We start from the raw sequence: 18,429 nt of genomic DNA on the forward strand, positions 1-18,429 counted from the left end.
TTTCAATCAAAAAATATTTTTTTAAAATTTATTTGAGGACTAAGATTTTGGCTATTGAATTATAAGATATTTTTTTTTCGCCCCTAAAGAGCCTAGGCTACTAATATCAAAATATATCCATAGATACATTGAATAATAAGTATATTAGGCTACTTTGGTGAACAAATCCGTAAGGTGTTTTGATCATTACACTACAAGACAGTTCAGATAATACTCAAATTAGTAAGTTTCCAACATTTAGAATAATGTTCAAGTGAGTAGAACATGAAATGAATTGTTACCTTAGTATAAGACAGTATATCCAAAAATCTACGATCTTCAAATGAAACGCCATACCTTGGCAGATTAACATACATTCCTTTCTTTAAAGTAATATAGTTTGTAAACACATGTAATAATGTTTATGTATCAACTATATTAATAATAAGTTTTAGATTCTATAAACAGTACTTATCAAAGATTCATTCTTTTAACAAAATGCAGCTGACAGTCTCAACTTATAACATTTAGGGTGAAATAATTTTTTCCCCTCAGTGTTCAAAGTACTCAGTACTTGTCATACACATTTTAATTTACCCAATTAATATCTTTATTTTCATGCATCTTCTAGATAGAGGTTATCTATCCATTCATAAACACTTTTTTTTTTTAAATCAGAGATCCACGCTTCTCCCCTCAACCCCAAATTCTGAATCCCAAATAACTTACAGTAGAAATACAAACTTTGTTTTAGAAGAAAACATACAAAACATACACCATGTAGTGTGTGCACCTAAATATCTTGATTGTCAAGCAGTGCAAGTTTCCACTTTGACATACACAAATTTTTGTTTTTAGAGACGAGTTTGTTTCACTGATCTTTGCTGATTCCATTTCTTGCCATCTTTGGTAGTCTTTGTCCCTTCGTGTAAGCGTGGTACCAGAAGTGAAGAAACAAGACTAAAAACATAAAGCCATATAGCCAAATAATAAACATGAAAATTGGATACTGGTAGGGACAATCATCCATGATGTAGATTTGTCCTATATGGCCTGTAACCATAAGAAACTGGACCTGGAGGAAAAAGGCAAAGAAAAGAAATATTTCTTAAATAAACAAAAAAAAATCCTACAGATGTTTAAAGAAATTCAGCATATCTTGCATACAGAAAATCAGAAAGTGTGTTTAGGCGGAGGCTTTTTAAAATGGCAGAGATGCACCTTTAGAATCCTTCTCACAAAATGTTACTCCACTGAGTAACAAACATTTTCACAGAGTAAAGAAAGAGAAGTCCTGAGACAAACTGAATTACAAGCAGCACTGAGAAACCCATACTAGGAGAATGGGAGTCTGCCCTGGCCAGTTCAAAGAAGAAAAAGTGTTTGATCATGTGACAAAAGGGAGGCTCCTTTAGAAAAATTACCCAGAAAAAACAAAAAATCAACTATTATAGTGTTGGTGAACATGAATGCCCACCTTCTTTGCAAACTAACTTGTGATACAAAGGTCCACAGGTCGCAAAAAAGAATCTAATGGAAGATTTAAAAAAAAATAATAATTTCCACATGAATCATGAACTCCAGGTTAATAATCCACCGTTACTGCTGCCAAAACAGAAAGAGTTTAAGTTATAAATATTGAAGGTAAATTGTTCAGAGTTACACGTGATTACACGAACTATTCTATTAACACCAGGCCAGGTGCAAGCAGAGAGCAATGGCTGCTTCTCCCTGCTACTTTCCCTCCTCCATCAGCATCATTGCTCAGGCCAAACTAATTGTTTAGCCTGAAGATGAATTTTGAAAATTCGGCTATTAAAAAAGTTGGGAATGAAAAAGCACCCAGAGCAGTAACCTTTCAAAAGTTACCTAATGCTGATAAAACACCTAATGTAATTTCTGCAAGAGCATTTTTTAATGCTCTGAGTTAAAGAAAGGTAAATTCTCTAAACACAAACATTTTCTATGAAAGAACAGATATGAAATGCGAAAGAAAGACTCCTTTTTCCCTTTCCTCACTATGAGTCCCATGTGCGTTCTGTACATTAATTCCATTTTCTTGGTGCAAAATTACATTCTAATAATTTTTATACAGGCGGTTTTGTAAATACATTTACCAAGTACTGCATAACTGAAAAGACCATGTGTCTAAGTCTGCGATTATAGTGAACGCTGAAGTCAGCAGATCTAAGCGTGTAACTGAGGGGAGCTCACAACTTTTGTTTTACTCAAAACATGAACATAACTAAAAGTCAAATGTATTGCATTAAATCTTTCTTAGCCATAATTGGCTTTCTGAGAGGTGTTTATGTCAAACGGAAAGCTACTCACAAGTTGTATAGTTGTCATGTATTTCTTCCACCACAAGTATCTATGATAGGCTGGTCCCAAAGAACAGATTCCATAGTAAGTGTACATGACAACATGGACAATACAGTTCAGCAAAGCATGAAATGTTCCTAAACCACCTGTAGAAAAAACGAAACATAGTGGTATTATTGCCCCAGGTATTTTAAAAGCCGCCTCAGGTCCTAGTAATTTGTTTTGAGTTGAGGTAGAAAAAAACACATACCACAGACTTTGATCAACCCTCAAGGTATTTAACTTGAATTGGGTTGACACCAATGCTGAGGGATCTCATAAGTTTCCTTTCTCAGAAGAGGCTTATCCAAGCGTTTCCAAAACAGCATTTAAACCTAGCTGATCTAATTATCTGTAAAAGGTTTTAGTGGATTTTTTTTTGTTCTTTGGGTTCATTTTTTAATTATTTTTAATTAAAACATATACATAATGAAGACACAGAGAATTTAGTAGAAATAGTGTTCCTCCTGTTTTACATCTCTTTCCTAGACATCTTGACAAACTTTGCAAAGCTCTGGAGCATAAGTAACAACTCTCTCCCCAACACAGATTTCCAGATTCCCAGGGAAAGAATCACAGTTTCAGGCAGTAAGTTTTTGGAATCATAACCTCAGTGAGGGTCTTACAAATCCATTGTCCATCTCAAAACCACATTTATAGTGAAAAGGAAACTTAAGGTCAAGTAGGCCCATTTGAGGCAACTCATGACTGAAACTGGTAAGATATGAACATTTCACAAAGCAAGTAAAGAAATACTTCCTTTTCCATTGGATGAGCTATGAAGTTAGATGATCCTGCCGTAAGTAATTTTGTTTTAACGAACACAAGAAATTATAGGTAAACATGATCCAAGAATTGGCAGACAGCAAAGTATTTCCAAGAGAAATATGTACAGGAAAATACTGAGTATCAGGAATAAAAAAAAGATAAGATAAAACCAGACATTTAGTGAGAAAAAAGAAAAAGTTAATTTTCCATTAAGAATCATTCCATTTAAAAATAAAATGTATTATGTGATTTTAGTAGCTCACACTAATCTTCCAGCTTGATAGATCATAACTCCTCCAGCTGTGATTGCAAACTTTCTTTGAAACTTAGCTATTTGTATTTTTAAAAATAATTTGAGTGTTCTTACAGTTCAAACGTACATACTTTTTTTGGCTCGCACAGTGAATAATCCAAAGAAAAAATAAATAGTTAAAGCAGAGAAAAAAAAAGAAAAAACCTAATCAACATTATAAAAATATACTCCAAAAAGCATCACCATACATAAGCACCATTTTACAATTTCCTGTAAATATCAGATCAGAGAAAAATCAGCATCTCCAAACACATTGTCTTTTTACAAACAAGTTGAAAGCTTGATCAATGCCACTATTTAGAAGGACAAACAGTGAGGAAACTGAATACAAGATAATCATCAGCAGGATTGAAATTCTTGGGAAAAAATTTAAGTTATCAAACAGAACAATATTTGGAAAGATTAGTATAAAGATAAGCAATAGAGTTGTAGGAATAAACACAACTCTGCATCAATATGAGGGACTATTATTAGCAGAGGACAAAACAGTTCTTGCACACTTTGCTGAAAGTATTGTCAAATTATCACATGGGAAATTTGAATCTGATGCAAAATCAGAAGCCTGTAGCTGGTATGCTGATCTGATGTCCGGATAAAAAGCAGAAAGTTAACTACCTATAAATGGAAACTTTTCAAGGTTGAAGAGGAGGGACTGTTAGTTGCTGGGTTTTGGGCATTTTTTTTTTTTTTTTTTTTTTTGAAAATCCATAAACAGACTGAACTATATGCTAAGAAAACTATTCACAGTTTCATCATTAACTTAAAACACCATTACTCAGCAACATTTGAAAACTACACAATCAAAACATCAGCTTCCTAAAACCAGAAATTCAACAAATACAGTATAACCTTTTATATACTAGGAAAATCTGCACACTGAACATATTCAAAAGATCCCATCTACAAATCTTCTTCCAGGTCTTATTTTCGTATTCATAAAACAGACACCAACAGATCAGATTTAATAAGCAATGGTTCTCTTCATCAATTCGTCACTAATTTTCTGGGAGAAACACCATGCCAGAGAACATGAGTGAAGAAACACATAAAAACCAAACCTATTTCTTGGTAGAAGAAGTTTATTTCTTCCTAGAGACAGACTATTAAATGACTGTGTGTTTCTCTGCTCTGTGCTTATCAGGCTATTCTCACGGTGAGCTGTAAGTGGTGCACACTAATAATATAATCATAGAAAGACGCATGCACAGACACACAGAGCAGGGGAGGAGGAAGTGAAGGTAATCTAGAAGTGGGCAAAGACTTTCAATTCAGTACAATTCAAATAATTTTCAGTAATAAGTAAGGTCCAGCAAATATTTCTGCAGTTTTGTGAAAGCCAAAGTATTAGATGTAAATAAACCCCAATTACGCTACTTTAAGCCAGTAAAAATAACTGCAATAAAGCCTGAATAATTTCTTAAACAGGCAAAACAGCGAGAGCACAGTTCTCCCCTCCAACTCAGTTCTTACATTTCAGGGGGACAAATGGTTTTGAAGTAGTTTCAACAGAGTTTTCTGCTTCACAAGTCTCCCATAGCACTTCTGATTTTGCAGTCACATCTCATTTTCATGTAATAATGGTTTTTGCTTATATATAGCTCTTTTCTCTGCACCTTTCCCCCCCAGTGAGAAACAACACTGCACAAAACACTGTCGTATAGGAAAAATGGGTACTCCCACTCATTTAAATAAATATGGTGATCTCAGATGTACCATGAAATACTGCAGAAATCTAAATTTAAAAATATTGTTTGCAAGGTTTTTAATTCTGCTCTTTAAATATTTTTCTCCAGCATAGTTAACTTTTACTAGCAGAAGATGTGTACAACTTGAACTCTCCCTCCACTACCTGGAGCAAATTTGACTCCAAACCACCAGGTCCATGGCATGATGGAATGATGAAAGACATGCAGGAATGTAACTTGGTTGTTTTTCTTACGCAGCACAAAAAATATCTGAAACAGATTTTTAATGAACAGAATGTTACAGGAGACAATCAAGCCCAACATACTTACAGAAAACTGTATGCATCAGTGCTGGTTGCTCACTACTATACATTTAAAAATTCCTCACAGTTGCCACCTTGGGAGAAGAAGGGAAACTGAGGCTCTGGATATGCAGACTAGTTTTCAAAAAAAAAAAATTAAACTAGTATGCAAAAGCCACCTGTGGAATCTCAAAAGTCAGGGCAAGCTTTGAAGGCAAACATCCAAGGTTGAGCCATCACCAATGCGTGCAACAGAATGTAATATGAACTTGCTTGGACTGAGAAATCTCTAGAAGCACCTGAACTACTAAGGCAAGGCCATTTGAGAAAACTAACAGAAGGACTAGCAACAGGTAGAAACAGCAGAAAATATTAAGTTAGAGAAATAGCACTTTATCATGAACACTGGCTTAGCTATTCTTGGAAAAAGGCAAAATTGGACAAAATATAAGTAAGCATCTTAATTGATATTGACAGGACACATTTTAAAGAACAGACATCAAAGGAAGTGCTAAGGGAAGACACAGCAAGAAAACTGTGTAAGGAGAACTCAGGTCACGCAAAGGGTAGTATCAGATGGCAAGGAACACAATAGAAAAGAAGTCTGGTGTGCCAGGGAAAACATTTGGAAACAGCTGACTTAAATACAGCTGAAGAAATTACTTTTGCAATAAAACCAAAAAGCTGCTGAGAAACAGGTATCTGACTGGGTGGATTCAAACAAAACGATTTTTTTAAAAAGAATTTTTCAGGCCCAGGACTAATTAAAAAGCAGCAGTCTAACCAGCAAGTAGGAAAGGTAAATAGAGGACTAAACTTGTCAGGCTTTTCCTGTTTTAGCATTCCTGGCCCTTCCATTACCATTCCATTTAGCTCAGTCAGTAAGATCTTCCAGTGTTAAATCATGAGTATTTGCAGATGAAAGTTAGATGGCTAACTGCTCACAGGGTGTAGAATATCCTAACTGCTCATGAGTCATCTTCTAACACACCACTATTGTGCCCCACAGAATAAGACAAATGAAATGACAGCTGATTCCAACACTTAAAAGCTGTTTTGAGAACAGCTAAACCAGCCCTAGTAGGTGTCAGCCTTGGGAAGGGAGGAAGGCAGATGGCTGCTGATGGTGAGTCAGGTCTGCATTCTCCTTCAGCGCCTTGCTGCTCAGCCTTTCTTTGGAACGGGTTGAAGTGCCAGCCTGATACCGAACACATCTATAGCCACAACCCCCAAGGCATACACAGGAACTTAGAGCAGGTAGGTATGAAAATTTATACTGTACTCAGAGCTGCCGATGCAAATATGCTGAGTGTGGAAGATAAAAATCTGAAGACGACATGGAAAAAAAATGCAGCATGATCAACACTCGTTTTTATCTGCAGTGTTGAGACAAGCATTGCCATAGCACAAGTTAGTGTACTCAGCTGGTAAACAGACAATTTATCAGGGCTTCTTAAATTTTTAAAGGTGTGTTCCCTCATTAACATTTTTCCTGATAATCAAGGAATGACAGTGTAATGCGACAATAAGACGAGCAGAGATAATGGTAAACACCTGGATAGTATTCCAGTAACTGAAGATTGGAGGGCTAAATAAAAAGCAATTTATGACCCCAGCCCCCAACTGCACCGGTTCTTCTATTGTGAGAAGGAAACATCACTACTTCTTTTATTAGGCTACAAATACTTACAGTGTCTAATAATTCAATGAACTTGGAAAAGTAGTAAAGCCAACAAGTTCGTACCATCTGCAAGAGTAAAAATCAGGAATTGTCAAATCATAATAATAAACAAAACTAAGCAGCTGCAGGAAAAATAAGTAACTATATAAAGGAAAGTATTGGGTCAAGTAAGTGGTGTCACAAGGTTGACGAATGTACAGTCTGTTTACTTTTTCTTTAAAAACACAAAACATTTTTTAATTCTGAAGGAATTTTAAAAAGAACAAGAAGCCAACAAATACATTGCCTCTTCCTTTCTTCCAAACAATCAGCCTCCGCAGTTAACTCATATAACTACATTATGCAAAAGGGCATTTCCATTTAGGGCATTCCTAAATGGAAATACACTCTACAGCAGTGCATTTGGTTGTTCAAAAAGCAATTCTAAAAATAAAGTCAGTGTAGCACAACAATTCAACTTTGGTTTTTTGCAACTTACTCTTAGAGCTGTAGGTGACCTCGAGTAGTCAACGATATCGCACCGGAATGAGTACCCTGTAGCCCAACCTGACATGAGAAACTGGAGCAAAGAAAAGGGAAAAGGCAAAGATTTACTTTATGTCTTTTGAAAAATTCATTAATTTTGGATTACTTTCGCAATCACTAAGCAGGAGGGGAAAACAATTTTTAAAACTTGTTGAATCAGCAACCTTGTCAATCATCTACCTCTGTGTGGGCTAGCTACCATAAAATCCTTTGCTGTTGGAGATTAATGAATTTCTAATTCCAGGACCACACCTATGGACAAGAGCTTTCTTCCTACACCCACTCTCAGCTTTAGTAACCAAAGAGGAGAAACAGCTGCATCTCAAAAACAATGTTAAAAAAGTAACTTATTCTATAAATCAGACCATAAAAACAGAGCAAACATTTTGCATTTTTTTGAAAATTGCTATCACTGAAAAGAAACCAGCACAGCATCTTAATACTGAAAGAAAACCTACACCACAGAAAATATGGCTTAATATTATTAAAGACAAAGAACAAACCAATAAGCACCATATTTTTAGTATAATAAGTTTCTAAAATTTTGCTTAGTTAAATTGCATGATTCAATTAGTCTCTCCCTGATATTAGATGAGAAGCTAGGGTTTTACCATCAAGAGCACAAGCACGACCAAAGGACTGTATGTAACAAATACAACTTAATCCTTCCTCTTGGAATATATTAAAGCTCAAACAAGAGCAACATTGTTAATATTACAATTGCCTCATTCCCCTGTCAGCCACTAGGACTACTGTGTCTTATATCTGTTTATAAAGTGCTTCTCATCCATTGATCATCACCATCCACTCATGCATGATAAGTGGTTCTGCTCTCCTAACAGATGGAGGGGTTTAGTCCTGTTTAGCTTCCTAAAAGAATCAGTTGCTTAAATAAAACAAGATTTGAAACACCACCAAGACAGCACAATACTAAAGCACCCACCAAATGGCTTGGATCCAAAGAGGGAAAGAATTGGCTTTCTGCTGAATAGCAGAATATTCAGACAATAGCAGAAATTCAATCTGTAACACTCTATCCATGCATTCTGTCATGAAATCGTAACCTGGAAGTCTTGACAGATGATTAATTCAATATTATGTTAGTGTAAGACACTAACAGAAGTTTAATTTGTTTGTTTGCTTGTTTCTGAGGGTTATAACCAAAACCAAACTCGTCACTAAATCACAGAAGGAAGTTTTTTTTTTAAAAAAATTCCAAACAGCAAAGGCGCATGCCTGGCCCACTGCTTTCCACACAACAGTCATGGCACAAAGTCGTGCTGCTGCACTGCCTTTAGAGTGCTGTTGAAAGAAATATTGAGCAGTTCACTCTAACTGCTCATGAAATTTACACAATTGAGCTAATGCCAATTTGGCACCATAATTTGATGATGTTTTGATAACTTTTCATTACCAGTTTGCCAAACCTGAAATAGCCATGTAACCAGATTTAACACAAAGAGGGTTAGTACTCATATAGTGATGCTTCACCAAGCAAATGTATAACGCTATCATTCATACAATACTATTGTTAAATAGCTAATAGCTTAAAAAACAACTAATGAAAAAAACCAAACAAAAAACCAAACCAACCAAAATAAAAACTCCAAACCAAATCAACAATTAAAAAAAACCCAAACAAAACCAAACCAAAGCAACCCAAAAAAATAAACAATCCCCAAACCAATCTAAAAAAACCCACCAAACCAAAAAACTCAATAGACATTAACTATCTCAAGGTTTAAATTTCTAATTTAAAGCTTTTATATAATCTGTACCATTTGTGGTTAAGGATTTTTAGATCATTCAACCCATAATGCTGTACAATTCAACAGGCTTTCCAATTTTGAAGTCTAACATTTGCTTAAGCTACGAACTACAACAAAATCTCAATATTCCTTTTGAGAGAAAGAATATTTGCTTTTTTTGGGGTGAGGGAGGAAAATCAATGCTAAAGAATTTAATAGCTTGGATTTTGGGGCAGGGGTGTTTGGTATTTTTGTTTGGTGCTTTTTTTTTTTTTTTTTTTTTTTACAGAATGAAGATCCCCAAATTTGTTAACTTCCCCAGATTTTGTTAACTTCTGTCATTTAAAAGGCAGATCTAACTGAAGATTATTCCATAGTAAACATACTCTATACAGAGTTTGAAACATCAGTTGACTATCACATAGCAGGACAGAAACAATTACAACAGACTAAGAAAAACCATATAGTCTGTTTTATCTACTACGGCCCAGGGAAATTAAATAAGTTACAAGAATTTTCAATTTTGTAAATTATATATAATGATACATAAAACATTTTACAATCTTTCCTTCTAGGTATGATGTACTCCCTTTTTTCAAGTATCAGCTGAATTAGTTTAGCATACTGCTTGGAGGAATATAATTACAACAACATGAATAACCATTTTTTGAAAATTGCAGAGTGGGATTTGTATTAATAAATTTATTAAAAGTTAGGATGAGGATAGCTAGAGACACATAATATAAAAATACATTACAAATGAAAGTTATACTTACTTCGTAAGTCATATATATAGAGAGGGCTACCACACTAAAATTATAAAATGCCATTATCTGCCTGAGTTCAAAAGGTTTTTTATTTTCCATAAGTTTAGGTCCCAAGGAAGTGACAAAATAAATGTACATTCCAATGATAAAGGTTGTTGGAAAAGGTGAAGACATGAGTGGCCAGCCTTCCAGTCTTGGATCTAGAGGAGGGGAAAAAAGCACAAACAAACAACCACGAAGAAATCAGATCTTTCTAGTATTTACTAAATTCTAAAACAGCTACAGAAAGGTATTTAATTCTTAATGGTCTAGGTTTTGCTGTCACTAATCATGTTTCAGAGTCCATTCACCTCAAATCCATACGCACTGGATAACAAGATTTAGCACCTGTAGGATTCAACTCTTCTTTCTACATCAGTTCTTCACAGGTAATGAGGAGGAGACGCAGAATCACGAGTGACGCTGTCTTTGGTCTAGAGCTCTCCTTCACGAAAAGTCTGCTTTTTCACACACGAATGGGGCTCAGAGGGCAGCATAGGAATGCAACGCCTAAGCAGATCACTGAGGCTGCATTTCCATGTGAGACTTCGCTCTTCTGGAAAAGCATGAACCTTATTTCACAAGTTCAAGTAGCAGATGGAGAGTAGCCAAACTTTCCAAGATCCTTGAGTTTTATAAGCAGCATGATGTTAGACACAGTAAGTATAGGGATTTTAAAGTTAGAAGACCTTCTCTCCCATCAGTTGGTATTCATAGCTTAGTACCTGAAGCTTGTGCCTATTCAGTCCAGACACATCACCACTTTCACAGCACCATAAAACACACACTTTCATATTACAAGCCTCCAAATGGCAAAAGCATTGCAAGTTTCTCTCTGGTTATCCCAGACAGATGCATTGCAGACAGTCCTTCTCCTGTGCAGGCCCCGCTCCCTCTCCCTGTAGCTGAGGCTGGCAGGTGCTCCCTCTGAGCTTCACCAGGATTCCACTGCACCCTTCTGAGGTTCATCACCGAGTGCCAGCTCACCAAAGACTTCCACACTTCTCCATAAGCAGGAGAACTGATATGAACTTCATAATTTTTTTAATATATATTTTTTATATTTTTATAAACTGACTTTTGGAAAACTCGCTTCTGAATGATCCCGAACTTAACTATTGACTCAGTAAACTGCTGTTTTCATGTTTTCCTGCTGTACTTTGGGGGTGAAATTACAGCACTGCAATTTTTGTTAAGTGTTTAATCCATGGCCAAATGTCTCAAGTCAGTGATTTTCAACCCACAACATTCAAGCAATGTATCACCCATGAGACCTTCTGATGTTGTTTACAGCTGACGAAAGTTTTAAAACAGATTGATTGAGGAGGAAAGTACATTACAACACTGCTCACAGCCTGTAATGTACCCAGTGTCGCTGCCCACAGACCAACAAGGATCATGAACCACAACACTAGGCATCTGTATGTGTTGCACTGCAAGAGAATCACCAGTTCTTCACAACTGACTGCTTTTTTCTGCATCCACTCCTTGCACTGCTACTACCAAAACTTTACCGTTGGTCTTCCTAGCTTCATCCCAAGGAAAACCTGTCCCGCTACTAACAGTATGCTACAAAACGCCAAATGCAAGCATTTCCTGGTAGGCAAGGAAACAAGGAGCTTGAATTCTGAAGTGATGGACGCTTATGCCGGTTTTGGCTGGAATAACATTACACTTTCTCTGTAGTAGCTGGAATAGGGATGTGTTTTGGATTTGTTCTGAAAACACTGTTGATAACATAGGGATGTTTCTCATTATTGCTGAGCAGTGTTTACCCAGAGTTAAGGTCTTTTCTGCTTCTCACCCCACCAGCACATAGGCTGGGAGTGCACAAGAAGTTGGGAGAGGACACAGCTGTGACAGCTGACCCCAACTGACCAAAAGGATATTCCATAATGTATGATGTCATGCTCAGCATACAAGTTGGGGAAGGAAGGGAGGGACGCTTTGGAGTGACGGCGTTTGTCTTCCCAAGTAACTGTTACGTGTGCTGGAGCCCTGTTTTCCTGGAGGTAGCTGAACACCTGCCTGCCGATGAGACGTAGTGAATTAATTCCTCATTTTGCTTTGCTTGTGTGCGCAGCTTTTGCTTTCCCTATTAAACTGTCTGTATCTCAACTCAGGAGTTTTCTCCCTTTTACTCGTCCGATTCTCTCCCCCATCCCACTCTAAGGGGAGTGAGCGAGCGGCAGGCTGGGGCTTAGTTGCCGGCTGGGGTTAAAGCACGACAACACTGCAGAGAAATGCTGCATCACCCAGCTCCATCCCAATCCACTTCACTCCAAGTCATACTGATAAAACTTCCTTCTCGCTTGCATGCTATAGTTCTACAGAACAAAAGAAATTGTTCTCAGCTCTACTGAAAAAGATAAATTAGTAATTTTATTGATCAAACCTTAACTGCTTTTCAAGCTTTGCCCAGAAATCAGCTAATCCCTGTCACTATGTGCCTACCAGAGTGAGGATCACTCAGGGATGCCACAGCAACAGATGAGTTAACCCCAAACTTGAGATCTTCTCTGTCATTTTTTGGTAAGTATGCAGAACTACAGAACAACATTAAAGCAAAGTTTGTCTAATAACCCCATACCAGCTGCGACAAGAGACTAACATTCCTTTTCAAAAGAGAACTGTGGTGGAGTGAATTACTCTGAGGATTAATTTCAAGATACTGTAACTTATCAGGGTTTTTATCTTTTACTTTGCAAAAGCCAAATACAGTAACACCATGCACCTAGCTCAATAAACTGATAAAGACACCATTGTGCGATAATGAAAAAGAGTTAAACTTTTACATTCAGCAGCACAGGAAAAATGTGAATACATATATTCAGGCAAGCCAGAATCTCTTACAGAAGAAACACTGTCTGCACTTTATTTAATCTGAGGTTATACCCATAAACCAGTGGAGTTTCGCTTTTCTCTTTTTTTAAAATGCAGAAACTAGTCTGTTCCATATAGTTAAAAATGTCAGTAGGTAACCTGACAAGTCTACAAAACATTTACAGGAAGATAAAGCTACTATAAGCTGATAAACAGTACACCTAGAATAGCTACATATAGCTATTTAAGATTATTGAAAGTTAATAAGTTTCAGATTTAAATGACTCACCGGCATCTTTAATCCATTCATCATACAGTAGTACAGCTTTTGATGTCAGATTGCTAAAGGCCATTTTCGCTTGATTAAGATTTTATGATGCTGCCTGCAGGAAAACAAACCATAAGAGAAATATTGATTTTTTGTAATTAATAAAATAAAGGTCAGTAAAACATTTTGGAAAATATTTTCAGGAAACAAAATGGAAAAAAATAGAGAGAGGGCTAGCACCCTTGGTGAAATACAGATGAGGGAACATTAGCTGACCACATCACACTATGCTTGGGGCTAATTTATAGCTGAGCTGTTATGCACAACAATGTGATTTTGTAATCCCTGTGTACCAAACAATGTGCTTCCATGCCATAAATTGTTATCTCAAGAAACCATGCCATGGTTAACCGTTACAGTTAAGGGGAAAATACAAATAAAGAGCAGCTGCTTAAATTCATTTTTATTACCATCTTCACTTAACATCCAAGTCATTGATATGCGAAGAAGTTCAGCTTTGCAACATTTACTATTGAAAATTTAAATTTTCTAACTAAGAAGTATTTCTGAGGTAGGTGGGAAGGAAGAAAGGTGCCAATATGTCTGCATACTCCTTTTAAATGCAATAATTAGCTATGTTATAATTAGCATGCAAATCGCACTCTGATGAATCAACTGTTTCCACACTAGGATCACAAAGTGTCATAGTACCACTGGTAATACTATTAACTCACAAAAATTATCCAGCACATCCAGTTTGCATGCAGCACCACCTACATATGTAAAACTTTTCAAAGTAGCATGCTCATACAAATACTAATTTTTGTTCCAAACTCAAGCACTCATCAGCCCTTGCCTTGTTCCTCCTAGAAAATACTTCTTAAAAATCCAAAGCATTTGAAGCGTCTCTCCTATTCCCACTCAGTGTCTCACTTCGCCATTCAATTTCTCCAGCTTTCAATGTTTCCTGCTTCTTTTGTCTAGTTCCTTTCTGCATCTCCATCAGGCTAAGCTAGCTGCAGGTTTGGAGAGTCAGTTCTGCCCTCATGGTGGTAATGCATCTCTCTCCTCAAATTTCCCTGCTATCACCTTCTCATTTGCCCTCACCTTAACAGTCCTGAAAAACAGTTTCACACTTACATCCACTTCTGCAAGTATCTCCTGTTCACTGCCATTTTATAGGAGTTTTTAGGCACCTCAAAGTACACTACACCCACCCTTCATCACAAGACACAACACAGACGAGCCTGCCTTCATTAAAGTTCATGTGATCTACCTCTTCCCAATTCTCATTTTCCTGCTTTCATTCTGATTAAGATGTTACTGGAACTCAGACTGGCTAGCTCAACAATGCTGCCCAAAACCTTCATTAAACAAGTAACCTATTCCTTCAAAACATGCTCTCAAAAATAAAGAAAATGCTGTGTGGATGCTGGCTCAAAACGAATTGTCATTTATCATGGACTTGGGAGTGTTGATTGACTTTTCCTCCCTCTTACAGTGCAAGCCTCTCATCCTGACAACTGCAACCTCACAAATAGACAATTCTTTACATTTATCCACTTGACTTGTTGACATCACTTTAATTTTGCATTAGGAGTCAGACAAATGTGCTGTTGGTGCTTAAATAACAACTCTTATGCCTGCTAAGCACTGGTACCAAAAGCAAGCCTTTTATCTGGAACCTGATTATTTCCAATAGATTGCTTCTACTCGTAGCAGAAAGGTAGCAGATGAAAACAGTAAATCCTCATGTTTCCCAACTCCTGCCACACTCAGGACGAGGCATTTGTCCCATCTCTCCTGACCCCAGCACTCACAGCTCTTCTCCCTGTAAAACATTTCACAAGAGCAAAGACAGCAGAAGCTCTTAGTCTTCAAGGTTTCTTTTCTGTTCACAACCAAGTAAGATGTAACTCCACGAAAGTTGCTAAACTTATTCTGAAAGTTTTTGCAGTCTAGTTACTATCCTTGAGAGAAGGATGCACCAGCCAGGGAGCAGCCACAGCCTCACCACACAGACATACTGACTGATCAATTACTCAGAATCTGGAGGTAAGCAAAGTACAATCAGTTAAAACTAAGTATTTTAAGAGTAGGAGTAATGTTTGCAAGAAAAACAGTGCTGTTGGGAACTTTTCTACAGTTAAAAGATTTATTTAAAATCAACTTGCACATATACCACTACTACTTTACTTTCAATGTGCATTACAATTCTACTTATTTTCTCAACTAGTTATATAGTTTCCCTTTGTAAGTCCATTTCTATGAACGATTGATTGCATTAATGTTAGGTTTTCTGGGGTTTTTTTGTTTGTTAACCACCTACAAGTAGTGTTAATGGCAGCATGGAAGGTGTTTTCTCTTATCCTGCTCCACTTATTTCCCACACAAATTCATACATACTGGAAAATCACGAGTAAGGCTTGCTTTTTTTTTTTTTAAATGGAAGAGTAAAAAAACCTCACATACAAGATTAACAACTAGCTTGTGCTTCAGAAAAAAAAAAAATTTTTTTGAGAGACTGCTTTTTTTCAGTACAACCGTGTTGTTAAGAAGTAACCTAGTAATGCTTTAACCACAATACAATCTTCAATAACTTTTGGAAGTTCTGAAGTCTATAGAACTTTTCCTCTAAATGTAAGACTGGAAATATTTGGCTTGAAGGGACAAAGACTTGGGGGCAGAGAAGGCCATTTGTTAAATACACAGCTTTAGCTCTTCATGCTGTAAACTCATCTGCACATTCATTTGTATAGCCACAGTTCAGTCAGGAAAATATACACTTAGTTTGCATACCTGCTAAGGCTCTTGCAGAATTAGAACATTGGGACTTTTATTTCCGATGTTTCACTTTCTGCCTGTAATAAAATTCAGAAATGCAACTAAGATGCACTAACAGTAAGGAAATTTCTTTCCAAAATAGAGTGTCTAGATTGCACTAAACTCTCTCAAAATTAGGGAAGTCAAACTATAAACTTATTTTCAAAATTAGGTTATTTTTAAATGACGTATTGGAAGCAATCTACATAAACTTAAAAAATGCAGTCATGTAAGTTCAGTCTGCCCGGCTTTAAAAGTTCTAAAGAACATAGAGGCAGTTCTCTCAAGCACATGCATTTGGAAAACAAGAACTGAAATCACCTCAAAAAACATATGCAAGGTACTCAGCTCTTAGAAGAAATAAGCTTTTATTTTTCTTTTTTTTTTTCCCCCCGTTTTATTTAAAAATGTCAGTGGAAGTAATACTGTGCATCTAGGTTCCAGCCAGCTGTACTAATATAACTTCTGAAGACATCTTTAAACAAATGTGTCTTCACCATTATAAAAATAGGAAGTATAAGTGAGGCAAAGGAGAGGAAGGGCTATGTTAAAAGACCGAAGTCATTTGCTTGCCTCTGGTCCCCTGCAGCTCAGCAGACAGCTGAAAAAGCCCAACTCAGCTGAGATGAGGCATATAGCTTGGCAGAACCAATTTCAAGTTCCACCATTACCTTTGCTGGAGAGGCAAGAGTAGATGATAAGATCGTTTACATTAGCCAAAAATACCACAAATACCACAGCAAACCATATGAGCATGCCTCACGATGACAAGTATTAAGTTGTTGGAAGTGCTCAAGTTCAGTTAGCACAGAAAACTATTAATGATTCTTGTAATGGGAATTACTGGTATGCCTCAAACATTCCTTAGTTTTAAATGAGAACAAGAAGTTTCTCACATTCCTTTGCTTAACCCACATGAAAGATATTTGCCATTCTTGATGCTCATTTATTCCCCCTACATAGTGTTAAATATTAAAACAGATATCAAGATTGTCTTTTAAATAGTAATTTTACAACAAATGTTTTATATTGATGGTTACTGAACAAAACAATCAAACAAATAAACTTGACAGAAAACCAAGCAAAATGAAACAATCTAATGTAAGCTCTGTCACTCCAGGAAACAAATTCTAAAATGCAGCAGGAACTTGGAACATTTAAAGTTAAGAATTTGCATTAGAGAGCAAAGCTAACTATTAGAAAGACGGACAAGCTACTTTTACAGGGCCCTCTTAGCAAAAGACTGGAGAACTCAATAATACCGTACAAGCTTCAACGGGATAATTTCCACCCCAGGTAGATCCCAAAAGCAAAGGTTCTGGAGCATCATTCTGTGGCCCAGCAAGTAGGTAATGATGGGAGGACCCTTCCATCCCACAGAGCCTGCTGGAAGATGAGTAGAGCCTGCAGAAAGCACTGACCCACAAAGGTCTGATTTCAAAATGATAGCTGAAGAAATTACAGTAATTCTGGCTTACGTATTCAGGCATACTTATGAAACTTTCATGTTTCAGAATCACTTCGTATACTGTTGTTAGTTCTGCTCTTGAAGTTCAGAAGGTAATTAAATCAAGATGTTTCACAGATGGGATGTCAAGCTTTACCTGAGAAATACCAGCTCTGCCCTTCCTATTTCCCAAGGCCGTGTGCTTACATAATTGCAGTTATTTTACCTACATTACTCCCTTATGCCGCATGGCAGATACAAACTGCTTATTGCATTAGATGGATTACTCACCTATATTCTGCAACAAAGTTTTGAGCTTCAGCCAGGTGTCGCCTGTTGTTACAGATTACCCTGAGAGGGATTTCCATCACCTTCCCCATCCTTTATGCCTTCTCTCAAAGATTCATCTCAGGCAAGTTGGCTACCTCCTGCTTAGCATTAGGTGGCATTGTCTTTTTTTGATAACACTGCTTGTAAACACTGTTCATGTTAGCTGACAGTTCTGCCCAAGTGAGTGACAGAAGGCAGAGAAGGCAACTACATGCAACAGAGGTACTTTGAGAAATTCCCAAGTTTTGAGAGATGTAGTAGTTAGCCATTACCTTGATTAAATCTCAGACTTTGTCTTTGAAGCCAGCCCTTTTTAAAACACAAATCCTAACCCCTTAAAGTGCATCAACCATCTCTACACGTACATCTTAGAGTAGACATCCAGGGAGAGAATAGCAAATATCATAATAAATATAAATTCCTTTTTAAAAAAGTGGATATTCTAAAAACAGATGAAAGAAGTTTAGAAACTATATCAGCACATCTACTTGTAAAATTCCCCATTGATAGTATTCAATAAGAATTTTAATACTTACCCTGTGTAGTCAAACTTACTGAATTATTTACACA

The 18,429-nt window shown here is 36.7% G+C and overlaps 1 protein-coding gene across 1 annotated transcript; it reads right to left on the minus strand.

Moving 5' to 3' along the window:
• Positions 1-850: 850 nt before the first annotated feature.
• Positions 851-13,344, minus strand: ELOVL7 (ELOVL fatty acid elongase 7). The gene is made up of 7 exons (XM_009982817.2): positions 13,281-13,344; positions 10,139-10,329; positions 7,568-7,648; positions 7,099-7,155; positions 5,271-5,376; positions 2,311-2,447; positions 851-1,054 (listed from the first exon to the last, which is right to left on the minus strand). The coding sequence occupies exons 1-7, from the start codon at positions 13,342-13,344 to the stop codon at positions 851-853; spliced, it is 840 nt and encodes a 279-aa protein (XP_009981119.1).
• Between the last annotated feature and the right edge of the window lie 5,085 nt (positions 13,345-18,429).

This window comes from Tauraco erythrolophus, chromosome Z (assembly GCF_009769465.1).
Source record: "Tauraco erythrolophus isolate bTauEry1 chromosome Z, bTauEry1.pri, whole genome shotgun sequence".
Classification (NCBI taxonomy): domain Eukaryota; kingdom Metazoa; phylum Chordata; class Aves; order Musophagiformes; family Musophagidae; genus Tauraco; species Tauraco erythrolophus.

Excerpts from the sequence above, each read along its gene's own strand:
- ELOVL7 (XM_009982817.2), bottom strand. The coding sequence starts at position 13,344 with ATGGCCTTTAGCAATCTGACATCAAAAGCTGTACTACTGTATGATGAA. Across the intron at positions 5,377-7,098 it reads TCATTGAATTATTAGACACT|ATATTTTTTGTGCTGCGTAA; the intron begins GTAAGTATTTGT and ends AATCTGTTTCAG. Across the intron at positions 2,448-5,270 it reads TGGAGTCAAATTTGCTCCAG|GTGGTTTAGGAACATTTCAT; the intron begins GTAGTGGAGGGA and ends TTTTTTCTACAG.